The sequence below is a fragment of the Colletotrichum graminicola genome, assembly GCF_000149035.1.
Source record: "Colletotrichum graminicola M1.001 genomic scaffold supercont1.7, whole genome shotgun sequence".
NCBI classification, from domain to species: domain Eukaryota; kingdom Fungi; phylum Ascomycota; class Sordariomycetes; order Glomerellales; family Glomerellaceae; genus Colletotrichum; species Colletotrichum graminicola.
Genome location: NW_007361011.1, coordinates 1,135,404 through 1,162,574, shown reverse-complemented (window position 1 = coordinate 1,162,574; position 27,171 = coordinate 1,135,404). Strand labels below are relative to the sequence as shown.

Here is a 27,171-nt window from a genome sequence, read left to right as displayed (position 1 = left end):
CGTCCTCAACTCTCTTTTGCCCAATCCCGTCCCTCTTTCTCCAGACTCATCCATCGAGCTCTCTACCCAGCCATCTGAATATTCCCATCCGCTCTGCAGACATCCGCGGGCATCCCGCTCTCCATTCTGGAACAACTGTTGCCAGAGACAGACAAAACTAAGTCCACCCTCACCCTGTCATATCTGCCCTGCCTCTCTCCCTCCCAGCCATCCCAATATTCCAGACTGCATCATACCACTTCCTCCCAACCTTGAAGACCCAAACCGCACACCCGCCCTCTCACTCCAACCCTTTCCACTCACACACTTCCTGTCGTCTCTCTCACGCCCTTCATTCTCGACGACAGCATCGAAAGTGATAGTTTGTTTTCGTGTCTGACAACGACTATCAAGTCTAATCGCAGGTCCAACATCGTCCCGCATTCCTCGCGGTGTTCCCCAGCAATACTCGCCCTCGTTTCTAGAACGAACCCAGCAAACCTTATCGCTACATTCTTCTCTACTCAGCGCGACAAAGCCGTCAACTCCCACCAACTCCGCATTCCTCGCCCACCTGTCTTCCCCGCCTGGCCATAAGGAAAGACATTTTGCGTGCCAGCGCTGAGAGTGCCAGGACCAGAACCCCTCCGTCGCTCCGCTACAACGGAGGACGGCGTGGGTCAAGCAAATACTAGCCCATCTCTCTAGAGGAGTGGACGATTAAGATCACATAGTCAAAATGGCCAAATTCCAAGTTGGCTGGTATCGTAAGTTCCTCCATGTTTCTTCCGCTTGAGTGAAAGAAGCATTCCAGACTAACATTGCATCTCTCTTTTAGGGTTCGTACCGTTCCTTGGATATCACCATGTCTTGATGATCTTGATAGCAATCGCCATCATCCTCTTATGTGAGTTCATCTGACGGCGACATGCAACCAAAAGCGCTTACTGACATTGTCCGCAGCTCTACTGTTGGCAGGATGCTCTTCATCCTCACCTTTGATCCCCGATATCTTCCTCCTGTCCCTGTACTACGACCAGTACACAGCGGTGCCTTCAACGGCGCAAGTTGACTACAATGTACATACGGCCATCGAAAACATCGCCGGTGACGCCCGCCTCGCCTGCCGTGTTGGTTACTTCGGAATCTGCATCAGCCCAGACGGCGGCAGCTGGCTTTGCAGCAACAACGCTACTGCTCTTGCCAACGAGGTTTCCGTCGACCAGGATCCCCTCAACCTGATCTGGCTTGCCGCTCAATTCAAGGACATGATCGTGTTCCCTTACCTTATGTAAGTTTAGCCGCTCGACTATTTTGCGAGCACATTGTCCTAACCTCTTGATCAGCATCATTGCCATCATCTTTGCCTTCGTCTGCTTCCTCTTGCTCGCTACCTTCCCCGGATGGCATGAGGAGGAAGACTCCGAGGGCTCTGACCGCGAAGTCAAGCCGTTCCCGTCGCGACCCGTTTCCCAGATCTCGTTGGCCATCATCTTCATCGCCTCCATCTTCATTCTCGTCTCCGTGTTATGGCAGCACACCGCCTCAGTTGCCGCATCCATCATCGCTCAAGACTTCGGAAATGGCGCTGTCCGCTCCGGCGTCGGTACTTCCGCCATGGTCCTCGGTTGGTTCAGCTTCACCCTGCTCATCATCGTCACCATCGGCCTGTTGGTCATGATCCTGAGTATCCGTGTTCTGAGCCAAATGGTCGACTAGACCGAGGCGCATAACGATAATGCGAGACGGAAGGATTCGAAGACGACATATGTGTAGAGGATGGGCCCGAAGCCCCACGCAAGAGAGAATGGAATCTTTGTACATGGAGGGATTTTTCGAGAAGGGCATTTTTCAACCCAGCCCCCATCAGCACATTCATCGTCCAGCACAAAAGACCATCAGCATCAGGGAAATCGGCGTTGTATATCACGTTTGCGTTTTGATTTTTACTTATTCTTATTTGGCATTTCATTCTGGGTAGGCAAAGGGCGGCAACCACATGCCGGTTGCGCCCGCCCCCCGTCATTTAATGTTGTTTGCTCTCAACGACAAGCGAGAGCGAGAACGACCGATAGAGGAATGGCTGCAGGACCTCTTTTCTTACAAGGCAGAAATAAAAAAGACTGGATATGGCCGTGGTGAACAAGACGAGGCCGGCCTGAAGGGAAATAGGGAAACGAATTGGACGCAAAGGAATATGGAAATGGGACACGTGTAGGAGTAGGTCATGACATCTCGCATGACGGCGAAAGAGGCTTTGGAGCAGAACGAAAGACAAGATGAGATGACTGAAGGATATGAAATTGAGCATGACGAACAAAACCCTCCCCCCTCCATCCAAATGTGGAATTACTGATTTGGTGATACACGTTCGTTATGATGGTACGGACAGCAACGAGGGAAGAGGTGTTGCTGATCAATAAGGGGACCAGTTACATCGCTCAGAGGACCGCAAAAGGGATATAGTAAACAAGCATAAGTAGTCAGTTCATTGCCGATCATCGTGCTCCTGGGGTCAGCTTTAGGATGGTCCCGCCCCCTTGTTTTTAGAAAACCCAAGTTTATACAATGCAACGAACCAAACACTCAACGAGACATGGATGTTTGTCCATCATGGAAGAAGAAAAAACACGCCGCAACGCCATGGTAGCCACCACCCACCGTGATATCTCATGCCGAGCTCTATGCTCTGTGTTCCGATCTGTGGCGCGCGTACACACGCTCTCTCTCTCTCTCTCTCTCTCTCTCTTTCTGTACCTATCGCATACGCAGCCGCAGAGGCAAGCTTCTATTCATGCTTATACTCTTCTGGGGTGTCTGTCAACATCTAAACAGGCCGCTTGAACGGATGCGCCTCGGTGTTGAGCACCCAGTCGTCAAGACTGATGACGTCGGGTGTCGAAAACAAGAGATAAAAGTACTTGAGCGTCTCGGCGACCCAGAAGCTCTCCATCTCGTCTACGGGGCTCGGGTCCTTGGACAACACATCGTCAACGGCGCTGTTGCCGTACTCGGTCCGTGTTGCCTTGATGATGGCCTCCCACATCCTCCAACCCTTCTCCTGCCATTCGGGATCGCCAGTGATGCGGTACATGTACCACACGGACTCGATGGCCTCGGGCCTGGTAAGTTGTTAGTTTCGGAACGCGGAATAGCCACTCATGCACACGGGAAGTAACTTACCGAAGGATGTAGCGCCTGGCGTTGATGTCGACAAAGCCAGGCGGGATCTTCTCACGCTCGAGTTTCTCCTTGATATACTCCTCGTGCGACTGCGGCTTCGGGTCGGCGACCTCGTCCGCCTCCTCAATCCTGATCTTGCCTACGATACCACCGCTGACCGACGCATCCTTGGACCCGCTGTCCGTATCTTCGGCGCTGTTCAAGTCAAGCTTGTTCTTCAGGGAGTTACTGGCAGTGTCTTTGGCAGATTCCTGGCGAGGGTCTTGGGACGTAGGCGGGGCGGGATCCCGCTTCTTCAGCAAGTGCTCATCGACGTTCGAGGGCGACTTGTTGAGGCCAGGCTCGGGAGCGGGGTACTTGGTCTTCTTGGCCGATGCTAGGTTCTTCGGCTCGTCCTTGGGAACGTGGATATCCGCGAGCGGGTCCTTCTTCTCTGGCGCAGTTTCCTTCTCGATAGACTCCTCAGTGGAGTCGCTGCTGGTCAGGTCGGTCTTGCCTCTTTCTACGGACTGCTTGCGGAGCTCGTCCTGCTGCTGCTGCTTCTTCTCACTCTGTCTCTCCTCCCAAGCCTTGACCTGCGACTGGCGCCAATCAGCCGACGGGTCAAGATGCTGCCACCAAAGGGTCTCATTCCAAGGGCAGCTCTGCGTGGAAGCACAGGGTACGACAGTGGCACCCTCGGGCATAATACCAGAAGGCATCGATTCATACGCCCAAACGCAGCCATCGGTGAGTTTCTTGGCTACTTCGATGTCCTCGGGCCGGTCAAAAATCTTGCCTCCGAGGCCAAACATGCCACCAATAAAGCAGGTGAGATGCGTCACTTCGTATTCGGTTCGTAGATCATTCTCCGGGTCGCCAGATGTCGACAGCTTTGCTGAGAAAAGAATATCTCTATCCTTGGGTACCATGGGCCGATAGAGGAGCCACTTCTTGACAGCCTCAACAGTCTTGATGTGCATCGTCTTGTACTTGGGTTCAAGGCCGCCAAGCACGAGGTATTCCTACGGCAAATCAGTCCGTGTCATGGTTGCAAATGTCGAAACAAAACTTACCTTCGGGAAGTACTCATAAGTGGAATCTTGGCTTCCACCCATGCTATATTGCTCGTAGCCCCAGCCACCAGGGGCCAGACCCTGCTTGATGCAATCCCACGAGGACTTGTCCGGCGTTGTGGGAGATGGGCTGCGATCACTGTTACCGGGATCTCTGGGCTTCTCTTTCACCTTGAGCTCAGGGATAGTCTGCTTCTCGTCGACGTCATTGGCATTTCCCACCACAGGTTCGCCATCCTCGTCAACCCCAGCGGCCCGTTTCGCAAGTAAGCTGATCTCGTCCGACTCGCGACCGTTGCTCGCTGGTTCGTGTCCCTTGGGTTCCCTGAGACGGGCAGCAGCAGCACTTGCGCTCGCAGCCGCAGCTTGCTCCTCTTGATAGATGATGGCCTCGGCAGTTCTGTTGCAGCCGGAAGCATCAAGCTGCTCGGGGAAAATGCCATTGATGGTGGTACCGCGGTTCTGAAGGTCCTCAAAAGCATCGGTGATGCGCGCAATGGCATCGTAATACTTATCCTCGCCAGTCAACTGCGCAAGTCGGGTGAACTCCATGCTCATTGAACCCAGCTCGGCCACACCGACAGTCGTAGCACGGTGCGGCTGGGATGCATACTGGGGTTGCCAATTGTAGTACAGGATGGGCATGCGGTTGGGCGTGTCGAAAACGCCCATCAAGATCTCGGCGAGCTCGACGGCCTTGTCCAGAAGGAGTTTGTAATCGCCCTCCCTGCCACCACTCACGTCGTAGGCGGCAAGCAAACCACCCAGGTATCTGATGATGGTTTCAAAAACTGGGATATCGCGGCGTGTCGGGCTATAGGTGAAGTCGATGTCCTTGACAGCCTTGGCGGCGGCATCGAATTCCTCTTTCATGCCCATAATCCAAAGGGTGTCGAGACCGTCAACCAGAGTGGCGGCCCAGCCGCAGAAAGGGTCGCGGAAGCGACCGCTGACGGGGGAAAGCTCGTCGTGCATCCAGGCAAACTTACGGTACCCTGCCCAGGAGCGCTCCATTTCAGCCTTGATCAGCGCCAGGCGGCTTTCGCGCTTCTCCTTGGCAGAGTCCGACTCTGGCTTGAAGGCGTATTGTACCTTGGGAATATCCTTGGGCTTACCGGTGGGAAGAGGAATAATCTCGTCCGTGGGAACCGGGAAATGCTCGGAGACTTTGTGCCAATGAATTTGCGAGGTGGACGTCAATTCGCTGTCCAAACGATCAAGGCCGAGCCGGCCGGGAGGATTCTTGGCGTGGATGTCATCTTCGAGAGGTATCGTCGGTGCTTTGGTGACGTCGGGCTTCTTCGTGGCTTCGACGGCCTCGTTGGGCGCATGAATAGACAGCGTAGGGCCAGACAGCGCCTCGGTAGGAGTGGCAGGCTTCACCTTGTCTGACTTAATCTGGGGTATCTTGACGGTAGGCCTGGCCGTCTGCTTGTGCGGGTTCTGTTCGGGTTCGTCCTCTTCCTCGTCGTGCGGGTGCTCGTGATCGGGAGGCGGATTATTGTTCAGATGTGTGTTATCGTTGGTCGTGGGGGGCTTGGCGGGTTCCTTGTTGGCATTTTGGGCCTTCTCGGGGTCGCTGGACTTGATGCTGCCAACGTAGCCTGTTGCATCCCATTCGGGGGTCTTGAAAAACTGGTATAGCATGAAAGCCATGACGAAGGCGATGAGGAGCACATAACGGCTCTTCCGGCGGGGCATCATGATGGCGGGCGCGCCGTGGCGAGTGTTTGGAAGCGAGTATTTCGACCAAGATGGCGATGTCGCGTGCTACAGCGCAGGTAGCGTTGTGCCGTCGATCTGGGGGGGACCGTGGGTGGTCCAGCCAAGTAAAAGAGCAGCAAGGATGATGACGAACTAATAGGATGTCATCTCTCGGATTGCTAAAAAGTCGTCGTTGGAAATGAAGCCACGACAATGTGGAACAAGGTGGCACTGGGGACAAGGAGCGGAAGAATGGGAGGAAGAGGGAAGCCACGAAGTTGAAGTCGGCCAAACAAGGGAAGCAAGCAGGCAAGATTGCAGAAGAGGGAACGACAACGGTACGTAGAGACTGAATTGGGTGGAGGGGTGAGAAGGTCGGGAAGGGGAAGGAAGGGGGCACGGAGCTTGGCCAAGACAATATCTGTGTATCCGTACCTATTCGTACACGAGCGAAATGCCTCGTCTTCTGGGGGAGGTGAGAGGCAAGAGAAACACCTCCTCGGACCCTTAGCCTTTAGGTGAGTAGGTAGCCAAGGTGGGTAGGTATGTACCTACCGGTATGTAGGTAGGCAGAGAGAGGAAGGTAGGTACTCCGTGTGACTACGGTGAATCAGTGAGGGACAAAGGTACCTACCTGCCTACCTACCTTACCCCCCTACCTAGGTAGTAAGTAGTAGTAGTAGTGTGGTAGGAAGGACGACTTGAAAGGTTTGGTGTTCCCTTATTGGAGTTGGCTGCTCTACGGATACTTGGTGTACACTAGCCTCCTCCCTGCATAATGCATTACCAAAATATCTGCATAGTGTACACCGCCATAGGTAGGTAGGCAGCTACAAGTATCCGTATACTATGTACGGATAGCCAAGAGAGTAAAGATACTGACGGACAGAAGTCTACTCTGTACCGAGTACGGATACATACAGTGAGACACAGGCGTGAGCGCCAAGACATGAGATCTGAGCTTTCCCTGTATCGAATTGAAATGGCTGGTCAGGGGTTCAACACACGCTTCTCCAACTTTTCTGGGCCCGACTGAAGCGCTTCATCCACGGCCAAGGCCTTTTTACTTTTACCTACTCCGTACACTATCCGTAGGTCCATACATAGTAGGTACATACGGCACCCGCATCGGACCCGGTTTCTCCTGAGTCCTTTGCCACGGCCGGTCCCCGTCGGCCGCGGACTGTGTGGGCATGGCCCTTGTCTGAAGATCGGCCCTCTATCAAACACGAGCTCGAACTCGCCTCGTTGTCCCGCGGCTCTACGACCTCACCTCAACTACCTCAACTACCTTAACTACACGTACACTTCCAGCCCTCAGCCCCAATGGTATGCAGTTGAAACTCGACTCAGCTCGCGTGCCCCTCCCATGCGTGTCTCTCTCTCCCTCCCCCAGGTTTTAACCTGCTTTAAACGCCGCGCCAGCTGGAAAGTGCACTAGGAACGCACTGTCTCGCCATCTTTCCTTTGTGCCCCAGACACCGCCACCACGCCACCAGCGTCACCCGAGATTAAGAAAAAGGAAAAAAAAAAACCCCTCCCAACTCAGCACAGCTAACTCCCGAGGCAGCGGGCCAACGTACGTGATGAACCAATGAATTAAACCAGGGGGCGGGAGGACCTTAGTACCCCCAACGGCGGGGCGAAAACAAATCCCGATGGGCTTTGTTTTCCCAGTGTAGTGGAGGGTTCCCTATCAGCCCGCGGTGGGACGCGAGCACTATAATAACAATCAGAGCACATAGTGCTTCCCCAAGCGAAGCTCATCTCGAAATGATACGGTCACCCGACTTCGGCCAAGCCGGCTGCCCTTTGCCTTTTTAACCCGCTACTGGCTTGGCACCAGCAATCTACCTATCTTAGTCCCGCTGAACCTGAGCCCGACAGAGCAGCAAGCTGCTGCATTCGTTGGCTTTGCCGGTGGTGCATCTCTCTCTCCTCTCTCCTCCTCTCTCTCAGCAAACGGAATGAAGTCCCCGAGAAGGACCACCCACTACCCACCAAGTCTTTCTCTCGAGAAGGAGCTCTCATCTCTGTTAGCTCCCCGCACAAGTGAACTCATACATACCGCTGCAGGGTTGATGCCACCAATTCAAGACACGCGGGAACCCACTAGGGTCCGCTGATCAGAAACGCCATCCTTTGTAGCCGAAACACTCGAGCTTCTGTTCGACTTCGGCAGAGCTCCATCCTACATCTGGGCAAGAAAAGAACCCCAAGAACACCGAAAAGAGTAATTCTACGAAAAAAGCGTCTGAACGGCGTGCTCAAAAGAGACAAAGGGGCGATGTGTCCGTCGGGGTCCCTTCAGGCCGGAAAAAAGCAGGGGGTGGGGGGGACTAGAAAAAAAGGAAAACAAAACCTCTTCCGGCATGTGGGACCATGGCCGAGCCCGGTAGTTGCCGCTCCGCGCCGCATTCGCCGACGTGCACACACGCGACGCCCAATGTGACATGCCAAAGAGGAACGCCCGTGTTGAGAAGGTGGTAGCGGCCGTCTGGTGATTTAGAGTTGCTTCAACAACGGACCCCCCTTCCCCCCTCTACAAGATCGATTCTGGCCAGCCTCTTTCGCAGCCTTCTTGGATCTCTACTCCTCCCGGGCCTCGGGAGGGGGGGGGAGCCATTGCCAAGGCACTGCCACAATGGATTGGCCTTGGTGGCGAGAATCCTCATCTTGGCAATGATACGACCACGTGCCAAACGATCAGGTTGTGCGACAAGTTGAGAGGCGGTTTGGTATACAGGGCCAATAAGCCGTCATTTGCTATCCGGGGCCTTTTGTGCCGTCCGTCCGTCCGTCCAGCGCTCATGCCGGCTCAGTCTCCCCCGTACTTCGCTGCCAGTCGCCGGGCCAAGAATATACGGATCACCTCGAGTGCTGGCCCGCAACTTGGTAATTGCGGGTCGAATGACGGCCTACACATCAAACCCACGGACAATGTGAGAAACAAACCATCATGGGCCAAGCCCGTCACAGAAGCAACATATCACAATGCTTACGGCGAGACCGAATCTGATTACCCCAACTCAACACGATTGTTGGCCCTGGAGCTATTTACCACAGCGAAATAATAGTACGTCCCGGGTCTTGAGAAAGTTAGGTAGGCTGCTTCGTCTCCCAGTAGTATCCAACAACCTTTATATAATGGGACCCAAAGAACGAAACCGTTCCGCAAAAATCGTCGAGTCCCCAATGCGTTCCCCTACCGTGCGCCGTCGCTGCAAACCTCCAAACGAGCGTCCAAAATCCGGTTTTGCTTGCAAGATTATGGTTTTCTTTCCCCCCCCCCCCCCCAAGAAAACAAGAAGCGCCGGTAACCGACAACCGCTTGAAATATGTTCCGTCTTCCCCTTTCGAGTCATCATCGTGTAGTCTTTCCCCTTCTTCGTCTTTCCATCGCTCTCTAGACGTCTTTACCGCGGATCTTTGAGTACAGCTCGGTATCAAAGAAGTTGTAGTTGGGATCCAGCTCGCAGAAGGGATGCTGAGACAGCAGCACATCTGCCGTAGGCCGCTCTAGGGGGTTCCTATCCAAAGATTAGCAGTGTGGCTTGTGAAAATCAACCTCGCACCAAGCTTACACAGTGAAACAGTCCAGCATAAAGGCAATGGCCAGTGGACTGATTGTTTCCCGAACCTCGTCAGGAATGGGCGGCGTCTCGCCGTTGGCGATCTTGTAGATGGCGCCCACGGCCTCCTCCTTCGACCAGGGCCGCCGACCAGCGAACATTTCCAGCACAACACACCCCAAGCTCCATATGTCGACCTTGGCACTGTAACCCTTGCCCTCCGAACGAATGACCTCGGGCGCCATCCAGAAGACGGAGCCCTGCATCGAGTTTGACTTGTCGTTGCCGTAAATGTTGTCCGTCTTCTTGGAGATGCCGAAATCGGAAATCTTGCAAGTACCGTCGAGGTCCAACAAGATGTTGTCGGCCTTCAGATCACGATGCAGGATGCCTTCCCTGTGGAGGTACGCCAGACCAGACAGCATCTGTCGCGTGAGCGATGATACAACAGACTCCTCGAATTTGCCGTGCTTCCGCAGACAAGATCCGATGCTGCCACCAGAAATGTACTCAAGGAAGATGCTGATGGATGTTTCTTTGCGTTCACATCCGAGATACTGCACGATGTTGACATGATCAAGGTGCTGCATAGTTTCGATCTCCTGATCAAGGGCTGCCACCAGTTCACGCATCTTGGCCTTGTCTCCCTGCGCCGCCTTCGGATTGACTTCGACCTCCTTGACGGCCAAGAACTCTCCGGTCGTGGCATTCATACCGAGGTAGACGCGGCCGTACGTTCCCTTGCCGATGAGCTGACCCTTGAACCATCGGAAAGTTGTTTGACGCTTAGGAATGGTGTCTTGGGGAATCTGGGGCATCACCATGCTGCCGCGCTGGTCCGGACGGATTTGTACAATGTTGGCATTGAACATCTTTGTGCTCTTCCTCCTCATGAGTGCCGACGTGTTCTGGGTGGACTGGCCAGGCTGCGTTGTTGTCGTGGTGAACCGTTTGTTAGCCTCGTGGGCGCCGCGAGCAACCTCGCGGATGGACTTCATACGCCCGAGACCACCCGAGCGTCTAACGCTCCTTTGCGCAACGGACGCGACCGAAGCAGGGCGCTCAAGTGCCTTCAACGTCGACTCGTCCGACCCCAGCGTATCGTTGTCGTCGTGGTAGAACGACCGGTTGCCAGTGATGGCAGTGCGGAGACTCGGCGATGGCTGAGCTGTCGGCGATGGCTGAGCTGGCGGCGGGGGACGCGCGGGTGTTTCCTTCTCCTCTCCTTCGGCGATGGGTGACGGCGGGTTGGCCTCTGCTTCGCCCTCTTCCAGCACCGGCAAGTCAAGATCCAAGTTCGGGAAGAAGTCGTCGAGGTTGTTGATGAGGGCATCGGTGGTCGGGCGGTTGGCCCAGACATCCTTCTCGACGAATGACTTTCTTCTGCTTAGCTTACTATCCTCCGATTCCCAGCTCTCGGAGCCGGGGGTGTTCGGGGTTCTTCGCGAGCTCTTGCCGCTCTTGGCACTTGTCACATCATCATCGCCTTCGGGTGTTCCGGTCGCGTTGAAACCGCCCAGCGACTTGGGAGAGGTGAAAGACACCGAAAGCTGCTTCTTGGATCTTGATGTGTTTACTGTCAGGTTGGGGCGCTTGTCATTGGACTCGTCAGGCGAGTCGTCACCGTCAAAAATCCGAGTAATCTTGGTTGGTTTGCGAGAAGATATCGGAATGACAAACAACCCATCATCCGATTCGTCCCCTGAGTCGTCATCTCGCTGAGGGGCGGGCCTCTCAAAGCTGACGTCCGACTCCAGGAAGTCAAAATCAGGACCGTGCGACTTCCTACGAGGGGGCGGGGGTGGTGCACTCGGAGGAAATTGTGGTGGGCTCGTGGTGCTGGGGCTTATCTCCCGAGAGGGCACTCTACGTACTGCTGGGGCTGTTTTAGCTGCGATTCCATTCTGAAACCCTTGTTCCGGCATCAGGGTTCCCTCAGGGGAATAGTCCGGTACAAAAAAAGGCAGATTCCCACGGCTCCAAGTGAGAGCGCCGGGAGACCCAGACATTGCCGACTGAGGACTATCTCGCCCCGAAAATGACTTGACAAAGTCGACTGATGAAATCACTCCCTTACCTCTGTCTGAGTGCTCGCCACCCAGGGCTGGTTGCGAGGATACTCGGTTCGGCGACTTGGACCTGCGGTTGGTCGTGACGCCAACCGCTCCGAGGCCTCGTCCCATGCCAACGAGTGCTGCGCCGATGCCGGCGCTGTGCTGGCTCGACGTCTTCTTCTTCCTATCACCGTTATTCTGCCCGGGTAGCTCCATATCCTCGAAAAGAGTGGAGGGTCGTCGAGGCGCAGAAAGTCCATCTGACGACCGCATTGATTGACCCGACTTCCTGCTCAGCGAGTTGGCCTTGAGCAACGTCGCTGATGGGTCGCTCGGCGGCGCAGGAGGCTTCCGCACGGGGAACAACGCGTCTGGCTTCTTGTCCTCGTACGGTGACTGACGTGGCTGATCAAAGTCGACGGTCCTTCCGTGGATGCCGTACGGCGTAGTCGCGCTCTCCGGTGTGTTGCCGCCAGCTGCTCGTCGTCTCTTCTCGAGATACTCACGCTGCTTCCGCTCCATCTCCGCACGGTACTCGCTTGCCTCTTGTGCAAGCATCTTGTCGTCTATTCTTTCCCCATTCATGGTGTTCTGTCTCGACGTCGGCGGGGATGAACTAGACCTCGTCCTTGACACCCCGTTCAGGCGGTTGTAAGCCTCCTGGTCGAGAGATGATGTGTGAGACTGCGTGGCATTGTGGTTGGCTGTGCCCTGAGGCACAGCGCCAGCAGGGCGAACAAAGAACTTGAGGGATCCTGTAGCATCCGCCCTGTGTTTGCGGTTGTTGAGCAGTTTCTGGTCGTCGAGGGGATTGTCGTGGCTCGACTTGCCAAGCTCGGTGAGGTGAATCTGAAAAGCTGCAGTGTCCGTCAGACCCAGGTTGCTGCAGATGGTTTGACGAAGGTCCGTTGCCGATTCGGCCTCAGTGATGTCACACATGCGATAGTTGTATCCGTCCATGGTAGCCAACACGAAGACTCGGTTCGGCCCCGGACGCCTCGACTTGGCCGCATCCTTCTCGTGCACATCAAAGCTGGAACCAGGTCGAATATCCAGAGACGTCTCACTGTTGTTGCCAAAGCGGGAACCGAACGAGTGAGGCTTGAAGTTGAGTGCCGGAGAGGTCGGCGATTCCAGATCGTCGGGGCTGGGGAAACCGTCCTCCTTCTGCTTCTTCTTTCTCGACAAAAAGCTGAGAAAGCTTTTGGAGTCCTTGGCGGAGGAGGGAGGCTCAGTGCCAGCGGAGCGATCTCCGATGGACTCCTGCGGCGATGGACGGCCACCGTCCTGACCGTGGCGACGGGGCTCGCCGTTGTTACGGGTGGCCTGGATGATGTCTGCAATGTTCATGCCGCTGCGTAGCATTTGAGTAGCCTCAGGGGGCACACCGGAGCCGTAGATGGCCGCGCTCGAGGACACGGAGTCTGTGCTGTTCCTCGACCTGTGCCCGAACTTGGTCGAGTGCGGAGAGGCCGACATTTGACCGGCAGAGGAGGGAAATAGAGATGCACTCTGCGGGTTCGGGCTATCGTTCGGGCTGTCGGTTCGCAGCGGCAGCGGGCGAAACATGCCCTCGCCAGACTCGCTAGCATTGGGGCTGTGTCGCCGGGTGCCGTCCACGTCGAGTTGCTTCAACATATTTCTGTGGTTAGTATCCGAGCTCATAGTATTGTTCAAAGAAGGCATGGTCGTGGACCTGGTCTGCGAGAATCGCCGGCCGCCGAATCCAGGTCCTGGCGCCTTTATCGGCGTCTGCCGTTTATCAGCCTTCGCATGTTCACCCACACGGGTTATCATACTCACGTTGGGGGATTCTGCCATGTCCGACCCAGCGCTAGGCAGGTTGCCGCCGTGGTTGACCGACTCTTTCCGGCCATGGGAAGAAACCTTGGACGGGTCGGCCGGTCGGCCGGTTACGATGCTTCTAATGAGGCGCCGCATTCTCTTGCCTTCCTCGCGCTCCCGCGGCTGATCCCATCCGGTTCCGCTGTTTGTGCATTCTACGGCCAACCTGGGGTACACTTGCTGGTGCATCATACCGAAATTCCCTCGGCCGCCATGTGCACTGGCAAGCTCCAGAAAGTGCGCACCGTGCAGGTTTAGTCCCTTGAAGGTTTCCTGCCAGTCCTTGGAGAACTGGTTCGAGGCGAGCCATAGCAACACTTTCTCCAGAGGCCATTGCGCTGCCAAGTCCGGGTGAATACTAGAAACCGCTGTCGCATTTGATGTCGTTGACAATCCTCGGCTATGCATAGCCTGGGCGTAGAGCCTATCCCTCCCAGACATGTCGTCTTGCGGCGTGGTCATGGCCGTGTCGCCGCTTGTTTGGCTGTTTGTAGGCCAGGAGCCCTGGGACGTGGCGGAAAATGTGGCCGAATCGTCAAAGCCACCCAGACCGGGTATTCCGACACCTTCGCCGTAGGTATCACCCTGTGGTATATACGTTGCAGACATTTGCCCATGATCGTTGGGCGGAGGCGGGGGCGGTATGGATAGTGTGGTGCCTGTCGCGACTTGCGCGTGCAGCTTGGGGTTGTAGGCCTGATGTTGGCCCGGCGGGGGAGGGGGCACGTTGAAGCCGCCCCGGCCATCGTACATGCGTCCGAAGGCGCCGTGCCACGGGGCCTGGCCGGCCATTGCACTTCCCGGCGGCGGCCCTGGAGGGGGCGGCAGCATCATGCCGCCCCCGCCTGTGGCACCAGGGGCAGAAGGGAAGCGCGGGGGCGGAGGAGGTATAGACATCATGTTGTTCATCTGGCCCGGGACGGGCAGCGACATGGGAGGAGGCGGCGGAGGGACCTGGAAAGGCCTTGAAGGGTCAGCCGACGAGGCATGTCGCTGGGTGTTTTGATACATTGGCGGCGGTGGAGGAAGCGGGCCAGCTCTGGTAGCTGGCCTCGCGGGTTCGAGCCCGAGGGGAGGAGTGGTCGGGACAGAGCTCGCAGTCGAGGCTCTCGGGCGAAGACCGCCGGCGGAGAGAAGGCTGGACGAGTTTCTCGGACGAGGATAGGGCGATACGGCAGAGGTGCTATTTGTGGTGGGAGGTAGGGGCCTGATCGGCGTTGCCGCTGTGGTCGAAGTCCTTGTCGAGTTGTGACCCGGCAGGTCGTGGACGTTGAAGACGAGGCCTTCGAGATTGTGAATCTCGTCTCTGGACCGTGGCACGGATGGGAATGGAATCGGATTTGGGTCGTGGGTATCAGATCTGGTTGCAGAGCGCTGGCGCGAGTAGCTACTCATGGTATGCCAGGTATGGTTGGGGATGGTACACTATGGGTACGCGGCACATGGCAGGGGTAATGTGGGCCTTTAGACCGCGGTCATGTCGTGGGTGCGGTGCGGCGGTGGACCCTGTGCCGGACGTTGAACTCCAAAAGGAGTAAAGCAGGTGCCGTGTGTCCACGAACAATTCAATCTTATTTTGGCTATACGGAGTATTGTCAGCGCAAGTCCGGGTCATCGACAGGATCCGTCAAGCCGAGGTCGTGGAATGCGGCAAGACGAAAATCAAGACTAGCACCACCAATTGGAGACTTTGGAGAGAGAGAGTCTGTGTGAGTGACAGAGAGGGGTATGCAGTAGGTATGCGAATCCAAGGCGGCAGCCGTTCGAGCGTCCTTCGGCTAACGGAATACGGATAGGGAGAAAGAAAAGAGTGATTGAGTGAGAGATAGAGAGAGAGACGGAAACAGCAGTGTAGCGCGCTTAGAGGGACTTGGTACTGTTCTCTTTGGTCGACTTTGGGGGAGGTTGGAGGCGGCTGGACGGGCAGAGGCTGGCGCGAATGGGTGGCTTCGGCTTTGGTGTGGCGTGCGACGTGCGTTATCCCACGCAGCTCTAACGGGGCGGCTGTGTCGTGCAGAGAAGCCCGAGCCAATGAAGGCAATGAAGGCAATGTGATGAAGGGCGGGGGCGAAGGAATGGAATTGTCGTTGGTGTGTGTGTGTGTCCCCGCGGTGTATTAGTATTGGATGACCTAGAGTCCAAGTATCCGTCCCATGGTAGTTTAAACTAGGTACTTAGTTAGTATTAGTGGTTATAATAGAAGACTTGGATCCCGGCCTTTGTTTTGGCCATGGGCAGGCGGTCCAAATAAGATTTGAAAAATTGATAACGGGCGATTCAGAGAGGATGGGATGGGATGGGATGAGATGCCGGGCTCTAACTCGAGTGTTGGTCTGCTATTATTCTACCGAGAACGAGGCACGTATCCGCACTTTGCCAAGGTACTGTACTGCCCTACCCAGACAAAAAAACAAAAAAGCTGGACAATGGCCATGAAACCAACCATCACCCAGCCATCCCCCCCTGCCTTTCGATTCCTCCGTCTCTTCCTCCCGCTCGACTCGATCTTAGTCTCGCAGGCACCAGGTACGGTACAGCCCATGCCCGTCAGTCACTACCTCTACTTATCTGCTATGTTTTCAAGACGCATGCAACGCTTCTGCCCACCGTTGCGCAAACCCGACGCAAGGGCCCGATTGTTCATTTGGGCCTCGCTGGGGTCCGACACGCGCTTACCCACCACACCTAACGCTTCCTTGCCGCTCTTACACAAACAACTCCCCGGTGGTATTTCGAGTCGAGGCCATGACGGCCAACTGTCCCTATCAACTTTTGATCGTCTCACGCTAGGTATGGCTCAGATACCCATGTCGGTTGTCTCGGGCCAAAAGTGCTGTCGAACAGGAAACGAACCCGGTTGAGACAGTTTTCCCCAACATGCCGGGCACCGTCAAGACTTTGCCTGTCTGCTGTCTCTTCCACCCTCCGCCGTCTGTCCAACCAACTCTTTCGCGGCTATCGCGTTAGCGTCCGAAGTCACCGGGCTCTTTCGGCCGGGGTTGGAGGGTTGGGGGACCAGGCGGAGGGTAGGTGGTTTGGTGGTGAGAAACCCACACTACACGATTCCATTCCTCCAACGTTGGACATCTTGTTTCTACAACGACAAGGCATTCCGATTCGAAAAGCCTATTCCGACCGGGCGATGTAGCCCCAATCAGACCCGCAAACCCCCTGGGTGATCGGGCGTCATTCACCCGCTACTGAAACAGGACAAACCCACATCTTACATCCCACAGCCCGGAGGCGTTTCTCTAACTCGAGAGCCAACTCCAATCTCTCTCTCAGTCCCTCCCTCTCTCTCTCTTACCGATGTGTCGATGCAGACCACGTTTCTTCCCATAACCCACCATGTGTCCCTTCCTCGCCCATCCTAGTCCAATCATTCTTAAGCAATAGCAATATGCCAACATATACCTTGACCGGTAGGTAGTAGATACCTACTCACGGACGGCTACTACGTTACCCCCACATGGTTATATACCGACAAACAGGGCCGAAGAAGCCATATATCCAAGAGTCCATTGACGCGTTTCCAAATAGTCAAGACATGCCGACCGCCAGAAACGAAGTCATGACCTGCATGAACCGTATACCGTATACCGTCCCCAATCCCGCGCGCCAAGGGTGCCCGTCCTGGGTGAGACGTCCCGGGCGACGCCCACGAAGGAACTCTACATACATAGTAGTAAATACCCACCCCCAAACTGTCTCGCAGCTCTGGGGTGCAAGCTCGGGAACGGGGTATGCCTGCGCATCAAGCCCCCGGGCTGCTGGGAAGAGATCAGACGGACAAAAAAAAAAGCAAAGAATGCTGCCCGTGGGTACCTGCGCCATGCACCTTGCCGACGGCCGCTTTTCATCAGTCGAGATTGCGTCATGAAGCTCATGCAAACAGGGGGTAAGGGGGGCGAGTCGCCCGTCCTCAACGTGATATGCTTGGTATGCTTTCCCATTAACTCTGGCAGCGCCTACAACTGGCGCACAACATTCCCAGAATATACAGTAGTGTATATGGAAATAGCCAAGAAAACAAAATCATGACGCATGTGACGAATGCCATGCTTGCCAAAAAAAAAAAAAAAAAAAACCATCCCGTCACTCCACCTCAACGTCGTGGGCTATGCGCTGCTGAGCGCTCTATGGTAGACAGACTGTGACTCTCTCGCGACGGCTCAAAATACAAGCTTACATGACGCCGCAGTTCGCGTAGTTCTTCTGGCACTGCTCCAGGTACCCCATGTCCTCTTCGGACCCCTCAAGGACATTATGCTGCCTCGCCAGCCCCGTCACCTTGAGCGTCTGCACCCCGTCGGCGTGCCACCACTTGAGCTTCTGCACCAGCGAGCCCTCATCGTCGTCCATGCTGATGGACCACTTGCCGGAGCTCACCTCGACCGTGGAGCTGTCCTGCGGGTAATGGAACTCGGGCAGGAACACCACCGTCGGCGCCGCCTCCGAGGGGGGCGCCGAGGCCTTGAGCTTGAGCGTGAAGGAGCAGGTGCGCAGGTCGAAGCCGTATTGCAGGACGTCGCCCGCGACAACCCACGGAGATGGGCGGACAAAGGCCTCGGCAGCGCGTAGGCCGGGTGCATTGGTCAGCTCCGGGTCCTTGGATGGCGCTGAAGATATCGACGGGTTGGTGATGTTGCTTTGGAGGTTTTGCGGCGTGACTGTTGACTCGTCAGGTACGTCCCTGCTCACGGAATTGCGCTTCAGCTCCGATGACTGGCCGGGTGACGGGCTGCGGGGGAGGGGCGACATGGGTAGCGTCTTGTCGTCTAGTGAGAAGACTGACAGATCCTCGCCGTTCCAAAGATCGCCGTATTGGTGTGTGTTCTGCCAAGCGGGTTAGTAAGCCTGTGTAGGAAAACATTAGATGATTCGCGTACCTTTGCAACGTAAACCCACAGGCAATGCCCCTCCATCCCTGACCCTTCGACACCAAAATAGTTGGCGTCTAAGGCCGCTGACTGATCTGCATAGTCGCCCGTCTTATACGCCTTCTTCTCGCCCATATCATATGGGATGCCGAATTCGGTCATCACGCAGGGATGGTTACCCATGCGGTCTAGACCTTCCTGCCTCAGGGATGCCAACTGATCTTTGAAGCAGTTACGGATGGCCGTCTCACCGACCTTGACCGACAGAGCCTCATGCCAGTACCGTCCACGCAACACACCGACGACGTCCACGTTCCACACCCTGTTCCAGCGTTTCGTCATCAAAGTGATGCCATCGTACCAATGAGGCGAGAAGGCCATCAGCGGATCATCGTCCTCGGTGCCCTTGATCTGAGGCGGCAGCTCCAGCGTTGGGTATTGCATCAGCATGATGCAGTCCTTGTGAATCGGTCGGATAGCGTCTCTGTACAGGCGATATGAGTGCATGAAATAGGTATTGGTGAATTCCGGGTGGTCAATCGTCTTGCCCGTATTGGGGTTCTTGGAGAAGTAGTTCTTCTTTATGAGCGTATCGGTATTGGGGTCCCAAATGCCGTGCTGGGCCCAGACACACTCTCCAAGCTTCCAACCCTCGTCTCGCTTCCAGCCGTATCTCGAGTCGTCATAATCGGCCGGCAGCCAGGCCATCTCGCCATGGGGGTCCACCAGCGAGCGGCCGACCTTGTAGGGGCCCATACCGCCCATATCCCACGTGTCCACCTCGCACGCACGGCCAGAGCCGGTAAGGATGCACTGCCAGATGGTGGGACATGAGCCCTTTTTCAACTTTTGGGCGTTCGGGATGACGCTGATGTCCTGGTATCCGACCAACCCGCAGCCGGGCTCGTTCATGCTCTCCCAACCGATGACGACGTCATTCTCGAGGTCGCCGGCCTCGTGTATACGCTTGGCGAGATGCGCGCACGCCGCCACGAAGTGGCCTTGCAGAAAGTCCTGAATGTTGATGCCGTTGATGATGCACTTGGGTGCAAAGTCCCTACCACCAAAGTACATTGTGAAGATGGTGGCGGCAGCGAGGCGCCAGTAGTTGGTCGACCAGATCATCTTGGGGAACTCTTCGGGCTTCGGGTACGTATTATGCACCAGGGCGGCCTCGGTCGCAGAGAAGCTCTGGGGGTTCAAGCCGCAGGCGTAGATGGTCCACATGGGTGCGCCGGAGCCACCGCAGAATCTAGACCACTTGGATGGTGTTAGGATGCAATGTGCAACGCGAGATGACTGTGGGTAGCGAAACGTACCACATCCTGGTGGGGATCCATGAAGATGTAGAAACCATAGTCTTTAGCTATCCTCAGGATCTCAATTGTATGCTGAATCCATTCCTCATCATAGCGACCCGGGCCCGCGGCCTCGATGGCCTCCCACGTAAAGACATAGCGAATAGTGTTGTAGCCGTAGCGCTTTATCCTCGAGAAGTGAACATGAGCCTCCTCTTTAGGAAACGGGCGATTGTGGAACGTGACATTGTCCCCGTCGAAGAAGTCGTCGGCAATGTGGGAAGGCTGGTCGGGTTCGCTGGGGAGCTTGGCGTCGGCGGCGATGTTGAGGCCTCGAAGCACGACTTGTCTTCCATAGCCGTCGCGGAACTGGCCGTCCTCGATGGTCAATCGTAACGAAGACATGGCGGAGAAGGCTCCTGATTCCAAGGTCGGCGTGCTTCTTCCGTCTTCCGTGTCTCGCACTGTCAAGACAAGTAATTGGTGATTTTTGGAAGCGTGCTTAGAGGGAAGAGAAGTCGTTCCAACTTGGAGATAGGAGATGCACGAGACGACAATGACAGGGCGACCGCGGCGGACGGGTTACCAAAGGTCCGAAAATGAAATTGGGACGGTTCGATGACGTCCTGAAGGGGGGGGGGGGGAGCCTTGATTAATCGGTCGCGCAATGCCAGTGGGAAACAGTGGGCTGGTAGGGGTACCTTGTCACACCGGTGCAGCACTTTAGCGACCGCCAAGCACTAAAATAACAGGGGTTCTTCGGGGAGGCGAACAGAATGGATCAAAGACGAAGAAGAAAACAGGGGGGGGGATGAATAATAAGGGAGGAAATCAAAGAGAAAGAAGGATATGGTAAAGTTCATATACCTACGGCTCTCTAGTAATACCTTACTCGCCGCCGTTCATCTGAACGCCATGCAGAGGCCGTCATGGCTGGCGAGCGTGGACGTAGATGGACAATGGCTTAAACGGCACGAAAGTCTGCGTGACTGGGCACCTGCCACCCACACCTCCGCTCCGCTCGTTTTCGTGTTTGAACGCGGAACCAATCGTTGCCGTCCGCGGGTGACGCTAAGCGGGCTAGGCGGGCTAGGCGGGGTGGTGCCCGTGGCGTCGGCTCTCGCTTGAACTCCGGGTGGACGCCGCCAAATATCCGGGGATGTAACTGGTGGGGCGGTTGGGACATTAATACCTATCATACCTAGTGTAGATAGTAGATGGGTAGGTACCAACCAGGTAACATACCACACCCAACCCGAACTTGGACGAACCGGCCGTGCAGGAAGTTAGTTGGCCATGGTGCTCCACGTCACTGAGGCATTGATTGCACCGAGTATGGGATGTCTAGGTGCATCACCATTTCAATGGCCTTTCCTTGGGTTAAGCGGCTTAACGACATCTAAAAAGCTAAAGACGTCGACGCGGACTGGCCTGCTACAAGACTCGACCAGTATACGCGAATACATGTTGAATACGCCCACTTTGATCAAGCATGGGTGCTATCTCGGTCTGACTCTGCGCTGTCTCTGCGCCCTGTGTCCTCCGCATCTCCCATACGGGCCCTTTCATCGTCTCTAGGTCCCCAGATCAAGTCGATGTACAAACTTGGTTTGCTCGTCTTGCTTCCCAGAAGATACCTCTTGAAGAACCATGGCAGGTACTCCGACACCTGGTGTCCAATAAATCTGCGCTTCGATACCGCAAACACCAAATCGAGATCCTCGAGGCTCCTCCTCTTTGTCTCCTCCAACAACAGAAAAACCATGATCAACGCGAGCATATTGAGCCCCGCGAACAGATACAGCGACCCGCCGTCCCCCAACCCCGAGTTGATCCGCGGGAAGAACATGGAAAGCAACCCGGCAAACCCCAGGTTGACGGCGATGGCAAACGCAGCGCCGGCCTCGCGGTGCGACAACGGGAAGCTCTCCGACGCGTACGTGAACGGGATCGGGCCTAGCCCGGGCGAGTACGTCGCAGCGAACAGCAAGATGAAGAGCGTAAACACCGCGACCTGGGCGTCACGGTTGCTGATGTGAAACGACACACCCGCGACCAGCATGAAGAGCGACATCGCCGGCAGCGTCAGCATGAGCCACTTGCGCCGCCCCAGCGTGTCGATGGTCCTGATAGCCGGGAGGCCGAAGACGAAGTTTACCGCGCCGTAGCCCAGGCTGAAGATCATCGAGTCCCGCTTGTCCACGCCGGCGCGGCTGAAGAGCGTGCCCGAGTAAAACGCCAGTACGTTGATACCGCAGAGCTGCTGCGCCAAGGCCAATGTCGAACTGCTGATCAGGGCGTTCCGAAGCCGTCGCCTAAGGAAGAGCTGCCTCCATTGGCGGAAGAAGCCCGCGATGGTGACGGCAAAGCCTTGTGCCGACTGAGAGCTCGCGTCGACGCTGGGCAGCTCCTCCTGCTCGAGTGACTTGTGGACCAGGTAAATGTCCCGTAGGGCTTGTAACTCGGTGTTTCTCAACTTCCTGAGAATCTCATACGCCCGTCGTGGGTCGTAGCTCGGGCTCGACACCCGCATCAAGTATCGCGGGCTTTCGTCGCAGAACCAGATGACAAACACCAGCAGCGCTAGCGCAGGCACCATGGGGGCTGCCACCATCAACTGGAAGGTCAGCCTCTTGTTCGAGTCTGGCGTTGTATCGAAAATCAGGTTGAAGGCGAACCCGACCATCATTCCCGCCGCCACCCACAACTGCCACGCGAGAATGGATGTGCCACGCCAGTAACCCACTGCAGTCTCGCTAGCAAGAATAGGGGTGCTGACGGCTTTGAGACCCATCCCTATTGCCTTTTGTTAATGTTGCTTCTTCTGTAAGAGATCATACTGCGCTCACCAATGCCATTAACCAGACGGATGCCAAAGAGTTGATGCCAGTCCGTGGCAAAGGCCGAGGCAAGAGAGCTGGCCAAGATCAACGACGCCGCAATTATCATGCCTCCTTTGCGACCCAAGTAATGGTTCACAGGAAGTGCCAGGGGACAGCCTAACGCCGCCGCGAAGAAGAACGGTGACGCATTGGCAGCACCGAGCTTCCAGTCATCGGCTCCTAGCGGAGCTTCTCTTCCGGTCGCGATACCATCTTCCTTCTCGGCGATTGTGTTGAGACCGAATTGGGTATCGTACAGCGACGAACCGTTAAGTGATGCTTGGACGTGGCCTTGTTCTGCGTTAGCACCTCGTCGTCAACGTGAAAATCAGGGTATAAATACCCTGCAGAAAGGCTGCTAGTGATACTGTGACTATGATTGTCCACATCCCCTTTTCGCTGAACGGAACATCGCGTTCCCGTACAAGTGCTCGTTTTTCCTCTCCGGTCAGCTGGACCGGAAGCTCTCTATTAGCGCTCTCGCTCGAGTTTCTGGCAACTTCGTCGTACAGCCTGATGTCTTTAGCTACGCGCGCTGCTCGAAGCAACTCTGCCGTGTCGACGTTTAGATGTTCCTGGGCGAACGATGCAACATCTGCTTCCAGTTGCTCATCCGTATAACCAGCTAGAGCATTGAGTCAGCAAAGAGGACCGAACGTCAAGCACCACCGCCACAAATGTGTATCAATTTGAGGGTGGAGGCCGTACAGACGCACCAAGGGGATTCTCGATTACTGCTCGCTCGTTTATCCGGCGACGATGGGCTTGTGTAGTCAGCCCCTCGTTCGCAGAGTGCGACCCATCCTTTGCGAAGGTGCCCATTTCATACATGTCGAAGGTTGGATGGACGAGCCAGTGGGGAGCGGGTATTGACGAGCACAGGTCAATCTCGGTATGGCATTAAAGGACTCGGTGTAAGGCTGCGATCAATTACTAGTCAGACCCATCCTAGGGGCTGGTCAAACGTTTACCGGGTGCTTTATCCATTTAAGGCTCACTATTTGACAATGAACACGAGGCGGCACGGGACTGAGGCATGAGAAGTGAGACTCTCGGGTCCAGTAGGATCTTGTATTCCTTTCCGCGTCTTGTCAATGCAGGTCTTGCCTGCTGCCCACGCTTTCCTCAGCCGGCAATGCACAAGCAGATAGTAGCAATGCAAGAGGTCGCCAGCTGAATCCGCTCGGTGACTGATCATCGGTACATTACAATATGACATCCTCTCCCGTACTCGGATTGCGGTGAAGTCCAAAGGATTGCCGTCTAGAACAGTGGTGGCGGAGCTGATCCTTGTGCTCCCTTTTCGCACTTTGAAGCAGACCCTCAAGAGTCTCGTGTTCTTGGCCCTTGACCACACCACAGAAGTGCTTCTCTTGACCAGGTGAAAGCCCTTGGCTGTCGAGATCCCGGTCAAAAGTTTGTCTGGATGAGCCCGGTGAGGAAAATACCTCATTCTCGCTACCATTTCCAGGTGACAGCCTCGTCTCGGGCACAAACAAGCTAGCCTCTTGAAGCTTCGTTTCCACGTAATCCCGCCACCGGTGTGAGGGAAGACGAAGGTGTACCACTCCAGGCAGCATTTACAAGGTGGCTTTTCCCAAGCCAATGGCCGTCCTCGTCGAGGGCGTTGGCAACTTGGGGCTATGCATGCCGGCCCTTGGCTCTCGGTTGTCATTCCAGAAGTTAGCCCTTGTCAGTTGTGATGAAGGTACACACCAAACCCCAGCCGGGGGAAATACCCCGCGGGGAGCAGTGGATGTGATCGCCTAGGACGGAAACACACCCGCAGATCAACAGGAATCCGATGAGCTAATCGTTCATGCTTGAGCAACCACATCATGATGCAGGATGAGGTGGCAGGCAACAAAGTCACACAAGCCGGGCTGGCTGCAACTCCTGTGCCCGTAATCAAAGTCTTTCTATGTGGCTATGCCCACCCTCCCCCTTCTCTATTCAGAGCAGAGACCGATGTCTCGGCGAACGTGACTAACATGGCTAAGCATCTGTTGATCACGGGGACTGCAGGAGGGATACATCGCCAGTAGGTAAGGAGGTGAGCATCGGGATTAAAATGTCTTCGATCGCTGTTGCTGGCCAAGCACGCACGGTTGCCGTTTCCTTGACTGTCGAGGGTGTTTTTCGTACAGCGATTCCATCCATCATACCCATAATATGTACCAAAAGCGACGCCTAAGGACGCCTCTCTTCGACTACTGCGAGATCAACGGACGCGGCTGTGGTTCAGGAGATTGAAATTGGAACGGAAATCCAGAACTGAATCTCAAACAGACAACGCTGTTTCGCGACCGACAAGATGGATCCTCTCTCGATCGCCGCGTTCACAGTCCAAATGGTCGGTATAGCCGGCAAGATCATTGAAGGCACCGGCAAGTTCGTCCAAGAGAGCAAAGCTGTTCATTCGAATATCGAAGAGTTCCTCGAAACAATCAGCAACCTGCACGCAGCTCTGCGCAATGTGGCTCGAACCCTAGAGGAGCACCCGCGTCAGTTTTCATATGAAAGAGAGCACCATCAAGATATCTTCAGGATTCTTAAATCATGCAAAGTCTCGCTTGATAAGCTATGCGCAGAGTTGCCCGAACTGGCGAAGAACCCCGGGCCGATCGACAAAGCTCGGGCGAGTTTTGCTATGACGTTGAAGTCAAATGTCATCCGAGACTCTGTTTCACATATAACATCGTACACCCAAGTTCTTCAACTCAGTTTGATAACTCTGTCACTGTGAGCCAAATTTCATTCACAGTCCTATGATTAAGCCAAGTACTGATAAAAACCAGAGGTTCATTATGGACTCAGCAAAAGTCACAGGACCAGGTGCATGCCGAAATCAGGGAGCTTACCGACGCTATCCGGTCTACAAACCTCATCTCTCAAGTTGGCACTACCCACAGACGTTTTTCAACCGAGTGGGACAATGATAACGAAACCAGAGTAGACGACTCTGTGTCGGTGACAAAAGAGATTCAGGCTTGGCGATTGTCGGCCGATGAAGTCGCCGCTGCGGTCACTCTCCAAGATGCGAACAATAGCAAGTCAATCTTGTCCTTCGGCCCGTCGTTCTCCAATCTTTCTCTGAACGACGACCTTGTATCACAACCGGCGCCGTTCGGAAGCGTTGACTCTGATGATTGGGATCCCGAGCCCGATCACCCAGACGGTCCAAGCAAAGATATATTACGCCACCAGTACGACGCAAACCAGGAAATGGTTGATCGCCTGGTGAGCTGCGGAATCTTCCTCCGAGCGTCGCTTTACCAGAAGAGGGGCATCGAAATACGAGAACAGCTGAGCCAGCCCGGTTATGACCTCGAGTTCAGCTTCGCCGAGAAAGCCGTCATGAAAGAAAGACTGGCTGACATTCTGTTGCGAAGCGAGACGGAGGAGGAGACGGTTGAAGCGAAGACCATCCTGCAAAGGCTACTGGAAGAAGAAGTCAAGCAACCGGATGAGTTCAAGAATGTCGAGCGCCGCAGCCGCCTGTATCATAACCTCGGATGCCTCTATATCAATCTTGGGAACCTGAAGCAGGCGAAGACGTTCCTCAGCCGAGCTCTTGAAGGCCGAAAGAACCAGAAACCTATGCCAGTCCAATCGGTACAAGAAACGGCCGACCTATACATCAAAGCACTGAAACTCGACGGGGCCTTTGATGAAGCAGGCGGAGTGGAAGTTTGGCTCAACAATGTAATTATACCCTTGGCGAGCCGACCGGCATCGCCACCAGATTCAGATCTCATAGGAGGCCTCAGAAGACCGTCGTCCATGGGGGAGCTGTCTCAAGCCTTTGCCTGGTGCCGAGAGAACGGTTTCGACATCGACATGCCCGGCGGTTTCCGATTCGATACTTGTGATTTCATGACGCGGACATCGCCACTGCATAAAGCGATCCAGGACGAGAATGTCGATGTCCTAAAACAGATGGTGGGGCATGTTGTCAGCCTTGAGACTGGAGGAGATCTTGGTGTCCCGACGCCGTTGCTACTCGCAGCGTCAACCAAGAACCGTGATATCGTCGGTTTGTTATTGCGTAGGGGTGCTCGTGTCAATGTCCGCGATAGCGCAGGGCTCAGCCCGCTCCACAGGTGTCAAAGCAAGAGCGGCGGCGTCAATGTAGCCAAGCTCCTGCTTGACGACACCCCTACTTTGTTGGACGCCGTCGACAACTCGGGCAAAACAGCGCTGTTCATGGCTTGCGAGATGGGGAACGAGAAGATGGTTCACTTCCTCCTGGAACAAGGAGCCAACCCCAACATCTGCCAAAAAACTAGAAGAGGGCCCACGTTGTCTCCCTACTTGGGTGGCACAAACGTATGCACCCCGTTGATTGCCGCGATTCAGGTGGTAGCAACAAAAAGCTCGCGCAAGATTGGGATTATAGAGGACCTGTTATGCCATGAAGCTGACCCTCATCTCACTGACGCCAACGGTAGAAATGCGTTTCAAGCAGCCAACAACTCGGGGCTGGCAGGGTCGGAAATCAAGCGACTCCTTCAAGAGCATGACTCGTCATCATCCAGGAGGTCGAGTGATACGTCTTCGGCGACAATATTTACCAGGTCCTCGAACTCAAGTGACAACATTCCGTCTACATCTGCCCGGAGGGTTGATATCATGAGATTTTGGAGCAGATCCGAATCAACGCAATCGGGGATCGAAACGGCTCCGGAGCGAGAGTAAACGAATAAGGTGGTGATTCAA

At 55.3% G+C, this 27,171-nt stretch overlaps 6 protein-coding genes across 6 annotated transcripts; 2 read left to right on the top strand and 4 right to left on the bottom strand.

Annotated features, from left to right (window-relative positions):
• Window positions 1-718: 718 nt before the first annotated feature.
• Window positions 719-1,698, top strand: GLRG_02002 (uncharacterized protein; the record flags this gene model as incomplete). Its single annotated transcript, XM_008093336.1, has 4 exons — window positions 719-746; window positions 818-886; window positions 943-1,270; window positions 1,326-1,698. 4 exons carry the CDS (start codon window positions 719-721, stop codon window positions 1,696-1,698), a joined length of 798 nt encoding a protein of 265 aa, XP_008091527.1.
• A 1,108-nt stretch (window positions 1,699-2,806) lies between these two features.
• GLRG_02001 (glycosyl hydrolase family 47) lies at window positions 2,807-5,921 on the bottom strand (the record flags this gene model as incomplete). The annotated part of the gene is made up of 3 exons (XM_008093335.1): window positions 2,807-3,101; window positions 3,163-4,166; window positions 4,218-5,921. The coding sequence occupies 3 exons, from the start codon at window positions 5,919-5,921 to the stop codon at window positions 2,807-2,809; spliced, it is 3,003 nt and encodes a 1,000-aa protein (XP_008091526.1).
• A 3,406-nt stretch (window positions 5,922-9,327) lies between these two features.
• GLRG_02000 (uncharacterized protein) lies at window positions 9,328-14,787 on the bottom strand (the record flags this gene model as incomplete). The annotated part of the gene is made up of 2 exons (XM_008093334.1): window positions 9,328-9,451; window positions 9,506-14,787. 2 exons carry the CDS (start codon window positions 14,785-14,787, stop codon window positions 9,328-9,330), a joined length of 5,406 nt encoding a protein of 1,801 aa, XP_008091525.1.
• Window positions 14,788-17,577: 2,790 nt separating this feature from the next.
• GLRG_01999 (glycoside hydrolase family 5) lies at window positions 17,578-19,975 on the bottom strand (the record flags this gene model as incomplete). The annotated part of the gene is made up of 3 exons (XM_008093333.1): window positions 17,578-18,228; window positions 18,282-19,532; window positions 19,592-19,975. The coding sequence occupies 3 exons, from the start codon at window positions 19,973-19,975 to the stop codon at window positions 17,578-17,580; spliced, it is 2,286 nt and encodes a 761-aa protein (XP_008091524.1).
• A 1,081-nt stretch (window positions 19,976-21,056) lies between these two features.
• GLRG_01998 (uncharacterized protein) lies at window positions 21,057-23,283 on the bottom strand (the record flags this gene model as incomplete). The annotated part of the gene is made up of 4 exons (XM_008093332.1): window positions 21,057-22,366; window positions 22,420-22,743; window positions 22,796-23,077; window positions 23,169-23,283. The coding sequence occupies 4 exons, from the start codon at window positions 23,281-23,283 to the stop codon at window positions 21,057-21,059; spliced, it is 2,031 nt and encodes a 676-aa protein (XP_008091523.1).
• A 2,394-nt stretch (window positions 23,284-25,677) lies between these two features.
• GLRG_01997 (uncharacterized protein) lies at window positions 25,678-27,002 on the top strand (the record flags this gene model as incomplete). The annotated part of the gene is made up of 2 exons (XM_008093331.1): window positions 25,678-26,781; window positions 26,991-27,002. 2 exons carry the CDS (start codon window positions 25,678-25,680, stop codon window positions 27,000-27,002), a joined length of 1,116 nt encoding a protein of 371 aa, XP_008091522.1.
• Window positions 27,003-27,171: the final 169 nt, after the last annotated feature.